Here is a 7,507-nt window from a genome sequence, read left to right as displayed (position 1 = left end):
ACTCTAAGGTATATTCAAGTATTAAGTCTCAAAGTAGATAATACATATGTGGAAGAGTTTATATGGAGAAAAAAACCCATAAAATCTTTGACTTATGGTTCAAGATGTTCTATGAGAGACCTTGGTTCGAATGAGATATAATGGTGGAGTGGAATAATATGATTGTTGGGATGGAATGAGTGGAATAATATGCAGTGCCTCACTTTTAGTGTGTTAATAACATACTGAATTTGATTTCAAATTGAAGTAGTAGAAATGTACAAGATAAGAGAATATGTATATATTTTATAAATTTCAAAGAATGATGGATGAACTCATTACATTGATATAAACTTCCTAAGCTAGCTTCAAGGGCCAAAACAACTTTAGTACATGTGTATTTTATATATGTATACCTATCATACTCCTATACAATTGTTAATTACATGGATGACTTGTATCAGATAAGTTGACAATCTGATCAATATTATTTGTAACAATGGGGTTACCATTAGAATCCAAATCAATGAGGACAGTGTCACCTTGCTTGCACTTTCCAACAAGGAATGCTTCACTCAATGGGTCTTCAATTATTGATGTAATAGCCCTCCTTAAAGGCCTGGCACCATATGTTGGGTTATAACCTTGTTGGCAGACAAGGTTTTTAACTGATTCAGATACCTTTAAATCAATTCCTAGAGTCATGACCCTTTTCTTTAGGTCTTGAAGCAGCATATCCAATATTTGGAGCAACTGTAATAAAAGTAACAACATCAATGAATGAATAAAATACATTACTTTATGTAACACACTATTCTAAATTACGGTGTTGCGGTCGTGATTACGGTCACGGTTACGGTTACTGCGATTGTGATCATTGCAATGCAGATTGTGATAGTTATAGTGTAAATTATTTTGTCATTAAAAAATTATTTTTGGAATCGATGCGATTTGATGCAGCCTGATGCGGCCCAAATGCGGTACGATATGGTTTCATTGCGGCCTGATGCAGCCGCATAATTGTGATTCAGTGTCACACCGCAATTGCAGTGTGATGTGGTTGCAGTGACCACTACAACCACAATATTGTAGCCGCATCATGTGATGCTGTCTGCAATTGGAATCACCGATTCCAAAAATTATCACCTTGTTTATCAATTGCAAAGAGATTAGTTCTACTTCAACCTAGTATAGTTAAAAAAATAGTTTATGTGAAGAAATCAAGTTATAGACTAAATAGAAATAGCTCAATATGATACTGAGGAAGAATCTCCCAGATGATAATCATCATGGAGCTAATTTATAAGCAAAATTCACAAACCTGTGACTTTTCAAGAGGTTGAAACACTACCACTTCATCTATTCTGTTAAGCAATTCTGGACGAAAATATGTCCTCAGTTCCTCCATTACCATTGATTTCATGCCATTATAAGATGTAGACTTATCATCTGAAATCAAGAACCCTATGGAGTTGTGTCGGCCCTTCGAAATGGCACTAGACCCCACATTCGAAGTCATCACTACCAATGCATTTTTAAATGAAACTTTCCTACCCTGTTAGAGCCAGTTTTACAAACGACAAACAGAAAATTTAGGACACAAGTAGTATAAAGTCCATATTTTTATTCATAAAGTGTTTGCTTTTACTTGGCAAAGAAGCAACGAAGAAAGAAACCGAAATTCACGGAAATTTTTTTGCATCTCAAAGCTTATTGACAATACTACTAAGTTAAGATTTGCGGCAGCATTCACAAACCTGAGAATCAGTAAGCTGCCCATCTTCTAACAATTGAAGAAGAATGTTGAATATATCTGGATGAGCTTTCTCGATTTCATCAAGCAATAACAGTGTGAATGGTTTTCTTCTAATAGCTTCGGTTAAAATGCCCCCCTCTCCATAACCAACATACCCTGGGGGTGATCCTATTAATTTGCTCACAGTATGCCGTTCCATATATTCACTCATGTCTAGTCTTATCATGGCAGCCTCCTGAAAAATAATAATAATAATAATATGAAAAGCTACATATAAACAATTAACTCGGTGTGCATCAACGAAAGCATAATCACTGCAGACCAAAAAATAGAAGAAAAACAACAGGAAAGATGCGGTCCTTCCATTCCTGTCCAGGTGAGAATTGATAACATCAAGTCATGCACATTGGCCAACTTGCCCACACGAGCTGGTGGCGCACTATCCCTTCGACTAGTCTTGGGCGAAGCGGCAATGCTAACATCATCATCCGTATTTGCAATCAATAGGCTCGGCGGAAAAGGTCTGATACGAATTGATATAGATGTTCGGAAAACCAACCACAAAAGCTAGGCCTTAGGGTTCAAAAGCACAAGGCCATATAAACCTCATACAAAAATCCCATCCTTCCAATGTGGCACTCATGTGATATACCTTATGATTGGATCCTAACAGCGACGAACAAAAACTACTCCATAAGTTGAACTGAATTATATTGCCGATAGATATCATTAGTAGTCTAGGTAGTGTTAGTTTATACTTTCATATTTAAATCCTTGCAGTGTCTAACTTTTCCTACAAAATTATCCCCAACTCAATTTTCATTACAAAGTAGTAGATTTCTCAAGGGTTAACATAGCATCAGCAGACCAACCAAATAGATGCATATTATGTAAAAGAAGGGGGAAAACTGGTCCTCATTTTTTTACAAAAAGAATGCCTTCTAATTATTAATGTTAAATCATATATTGTGTAAAATCTTACTGATCCGAAGTAGCATGCCGCCAAAGATTTTGCAAGTTCAGTTTTCCCAACCCCAGTTGGACCACAGAATAGCATTGCAGCTATGGGTCTATCAGGATCCTTAAGGCCAACCCGTGATCTCTTCACGGCTCGAGAAATGGCAAGAACAGCCTCGTCTTGTCCAATCACACGTTTCTGAAGTTGATTATTAAGATCTAAGAGCAGAGTTCTTTGATCAACAGAGAGCTGCTGGACAGGAATTCCTGACCAAATGGAAGCAACAGCTGCTATATCTTCTGGTCCAACTAATACAGGTCTAAAACGGGAAAAAAAGAAGAAAAACATCGGTCACTTGGATATCGAACAATTAAACAAATGAAAACTCTCAGCTTTGCGGATCAAGTAACGTACTCATTATCATTGGCTTCCGAAGGTAAATATGAGTCCACTATGAGTTCACTAGTATCATCAATGCTAGAAGTGCCATAGTATTTAAGTTTGCTCTCCTGAACCAATGGACAAGAAATGTCAACTTAAACTATTATCAACTCATACAAACACATGAGAATACGGTAAGCATTGCCATTACCATTTCATGCATGGCTTGGACACCCCTAATTTCTCGCCAGTAATCGGTTGGGCTCTTCAAAAGTACGCAATTGTCTTGTTCCTTTTTCCTCTTGAAGTTGTCGATATGAGCTCTACTTCCTGCTTCATCAATGAGGTCAATCGCTTTATCAGGTAGATACCTATCACATATGTATCTTGCTGACAAATTAACCGCAGCCTTTATGGCATCTTCGGTAAATCTGCATTTGTGATGTGCCTCGTATTTCTCACGTAGACCCATAAGTATCTTAACTGCATCATCCTACATATTATCACATATAATTCGATAAGAAATCATATTATGACTAAATGCTAACTTAGAATGAGATATACATGAATATGGAATACAACCTCACTTGGCTCGTCAACCCAAACAGGTTGAAATCTTCGTGCCAATGCCTTATCTTTTTCAAAATGAAGCCTGTATTCATCCATGGTGGTAGATGCAATACACTGCAAAGAAGATGAAGTTATTGCACTTTATGTACACATAAAAAAGTCATTTCACTTCAAATAGAAGATAAGCTATGGTGTGTACATAATGAAATATAACTCTTTCCAAAGGAATAAAAAAATGATGGTCTAATCAGATGGAATAACTATTTCATCTTCAGTTAAAACAAATATTAGGACCTAGATTGATGGAAATTCGAAAGAGATCACTCACCCTGTATTGCACTTTCAAGATGTCAATTCCAAACCTTGTTAGTACAATTACTGAGAAAGTGGTACGTGGTAAGCGGTGATAACACCTTTAACCGTCTAGACCATATCTTTTGGCATCTAACTACAATCTTATATTTCATTAGCATATTGTTTACGCCAGGCTTAAACTAAACATGAGATCATTTTTTAGGATCAGTTAGAAGTTAGAACATATGAATACATAGCATATGATCACCTGAAATTGACCCCTTCCAAGTGCTGGTTTAAGTAAATTAGAAATGTCAAGGCCAGATCCCTTATTTCCTTTCCCACTTGTTCCTGATTGAACAAGTGTATGAACTTCGTCAATGAAAAGAATGACATCACCTGCATTACAAGATAAGCGATGAGATCTAAATCAATCCTCTTCAATTGTGGAACTCCAAGCATGTGTTCACCGAATTCCATTTGTAATTTTTTGTGTTAAACTCTACTCACCTGACTTTATTATCTCTTTTATTAATTTTGTAACTCGTTCCTCTAGTTCTCCCCTCTCTTTTGCCCCTGCCATTAACATTGCAACATCCAACGACATGATACGCTTTGTCTGCAGAAACATAAAGCAGAAGGTAAAATTTGAAGGCATTTATATATAGTAGAAACATAAAGCAGAAAGTAAACATGATAAATCTATATATATAGTAGCTAAAGCACACACAATCACACAATGTTGGAGTAGAAAAGAACTTTATAAGCATCAATCACTTTTGAAGAAACATACCAATAAAAAAGGAGCAATATCCGCCCGAGCAATATGAATTGCCAGCCCCTCCGCGATAGCTGTTTTTCCAACACCACTTTCGCCAAGAAGAATGGGATTGCTTTTTGTTTTTCGGCCTAGTATTTGAATAATTCTCTGAACTTCAACTTCTCGGCCGATAACTGGATCGATTAGTCCTTCACTCGCACGTTCAGTGAGATCCACACAGAACTGTGACAGAGCACTCATCTCTGACAAACAGAAAATGATTAAGACTCTTCACTGCATTCAAACATAAATATTATATAAGAGCAAACTCAAATTATTTTCTTACCTTTTGTTGTGGCAGAGGATCCTGCATCGGAACCTTTTCTTGAAACGGATTTGTTATGCACCCCATTGGACCCCATATTTGGTTCTCTACCATCTTTAGCAATCTCCTTTTGTAGTCTGGAGAATGCCACAACTGCCATCTGACTTGCATTTGTCCCTAATCTGTAAATCATATTAGTATAGTAGCAATAAAAAGGGCAGTTGTGCCAAGCTCACACTCTATATTAGTATAGTAGCAATATCAACGGAAAATCAATTACATACTTTCAGATTTCAAACATGGATGATGCACGTAATGAATTAAGGAATTATTAGCAGCTACCCATAGCTCCATAGCCCATACCAACAATTGGAGTTTGCGGGTTAAACGAAAAATTGACAAATAGCAAAGTATTGCATCTCCAAAAACTCGTTTAAAACAAATCCGACTTAATATTTTCAAATTAGGAATGTCGTGTAAGCAGAAAGACTTTAAAGCAAGATATGCACGTTAAATACCACATAAAATTCCAATTTAGTGCAGCCATAACCAGCAGAAGCATTCTGTCAATAGCAACAGCCAAAGCTTATTCATATGCCATGAAAAATATCATATTTCCTAGTCACACTCCAAAATCTAATTCAAAAAAGCAAATCTCACCATCTCAGCTACAACCCTTCTAATTTAAGTTTAAATCTTCATAAAGTAACTGAGATTTGCTTCTGTAAAAGACTTCAAAATCATTATCAATATTCAATAATCAACTCAAATGCATCAAGGGGCTACAAACAAATATAGTTACAATAATGAACCACCAATAATTATCACAAAAAGCCAAATTGCAACATTCCATGGCAGAGCAAAGATTCTGCAATGAAAAAACAAACAAAAAAGAAAAGACACACTTGTAATTACTCATTCGCCCTTCTTACTGACCAATCATAACTTCAAATTTTCTAACAAGGAACCTGAATAAGCAAATAGTCTAAGGCATGATGTTTTAAATTGCTGTCTGCAATCGCAATTAAGGCCACAATAGCTTAGTTAGTCAGTTAGAAATTTGGTAATTCATCAATCATATGGAAATTCTAACATAGTCTACTCAATCATGTCATAACCGAATGCAATAAAGCTCCATTTTCCTGCAATTATCCGCAATTCACAAGCTGCAATTCAAATAGTACCTGTAAAGAACTCGGGTCGCGCTTCCATCATCAACTTTGACTAAAGCAACTAAAATATGCTCTGGGGCAATAAACTTATGCCCCAAAGACTTAGAATACTCCACAGCAGCCTCAAACACTCGCTTCGAGCTAATCGAAAACGGAATATGTGTTGCAGAAACATAACTTTTTCGACCATCATCATCACCATCACCACGTGTCAAATTATCATTTTGGTGCCAAATGCTACGAACAGCATCACGTGCCTTATCAATAGTAACACCAGATGAAAGAAAACCATCAAGTGAACGATCTTCCTCAGATATAAGACCCAACAAAAGATGCTGCGTATAAACCAAATCACTACCAAGAGATTTTGCTTCCCTTTGAGAAAACATGATTGCTTTAATTGATCTTTCTGTGAACCGTTCAAATAATGCAGAGACAGTGAAAAATCTTCTTTTTCGACTCATTTTTTTCATCGGTGAAACTGGGGTCAAAGTAGTAAAACCTTTTCTTTGAGATACCAGAAATGAAATACAGTTACTATTATTATTTTTATAGTGGGGTGCATGTAAAACATTAGTACATGTTGAGTACGAGGTGGGTGTAAACAAGGTTGTGGAAGTAGTAGAACATGGTTCCAATGGCAGACGTGTTTTGAGCCATGAGTTCATTGAGGAATATGAAACTTGCATGGTTATTGAAAGAGAGAGAAGAAAGGGTTATGGGTTTGTGTTTAGGAGTCAAAAAATGAAGAAAGATTGGAACTTGGAAATGTTTTTTATTAGTTGTGTTAAGGAATAAATATTCTTTTGATTTTTGGTTTGGTTTTGTTTTAAGGGTTGAGGAGAAGGAAGAAGAAAGGGGAATGAAGGAAGGAATGAAGTGAGAATGGTAGACACGTTATTGAGAGCAAAAGACAAGTTTTATTTGTTGCTTGGAAGATACATATAACTAATGAATGTACTTTTGATCAATGAGAAAGCAATAATGACATTTCCAAAAATAACAAAATGAGAAATGTAACCCAAAAAAGTCAGTGCACCTGTACCTCCCGCAAGTTCTTTGGACACCGTTTATATTTGTTAAGTAGTGTTGGCGGAATGAGTCATCATGTTTGTGTCCATCTAAACTACGGTGGACACAGACATATCCTTCTAAAAAAACATAAAAGATTATATATGTTTATTCTAAATATAAATAGAGTAGACTTATGTGCTGTATATCTTTTTTGTTGGTCAATATTACAATATTTTTTATATAAGTTGGGAAAAAAGTATATTTAAATAAGACTTGGACCTATTTAATGGCTGACATT

At 36.0% G+C, this 7,507-nt stretch overlaps 1 protein-coding gene across 1 annotated transcript; it reads right to left on the bottom strand.

Annotated features, from left to right (window-relative positions):
• Window positions 1-265: 265 nt before the first annotated feature.
• LOC109337260 (chaperone protein ClpD, chloroplastic) lies at window positions 266-6,985 on the bottom strand. Its single transcript, XM_019574192.1, has 12 exons — window positions 6,208-6,985; window positions 5,045-5,205; window positions 4,732-4,961; window positions 4,449-4,557; window positions 4,207-4,337; window positions 3,657-3,758; window positions 3,286-3,567; window positions 3,108-3,202; window positions 2,718-3,012; window positions 1,737-1,970; window positions 1,301-1,534; window positions 266-732 (listed from the first exon to the last, which is right to left on the bottom strand). Exons 1-12 carry the CDS (start codon window positions 6,882-6,884, stop codon window positions 418-420), a joined length of 2,865 nt encoding a protein of 954 aa, XP_019429737.1. The 5' UTR covers window positions 6,885-6,985; the 3' UTR covers window positions 266-417.
• Between the last annotated feature and the right edge of the window lie 522 nt (window positions 6,986-7,507).

The sequence above is a fragment of the Lupinus angustifolius genome, unplaced genomic scaffold (genome assembly GCF_001865875.1).
Source record: "Lupinus angustifolius cultivar Tanjil unplaced genomic scaffold, LupAngTanjil_v1.0 Scaffold_3_119, whole genome shotgun sequence".
Lineage (NCBI taxonomy): Eukaryota > Viridiplantae > Streptophyta > Magnoliopsida > Fabales > Fabaceae > Lupinus > Lupinus angustifolius.
Note: the sequence above shows the minus strand (reverse complement) of the source record. Positions and strands in the feature narration are given on the sequence as shown.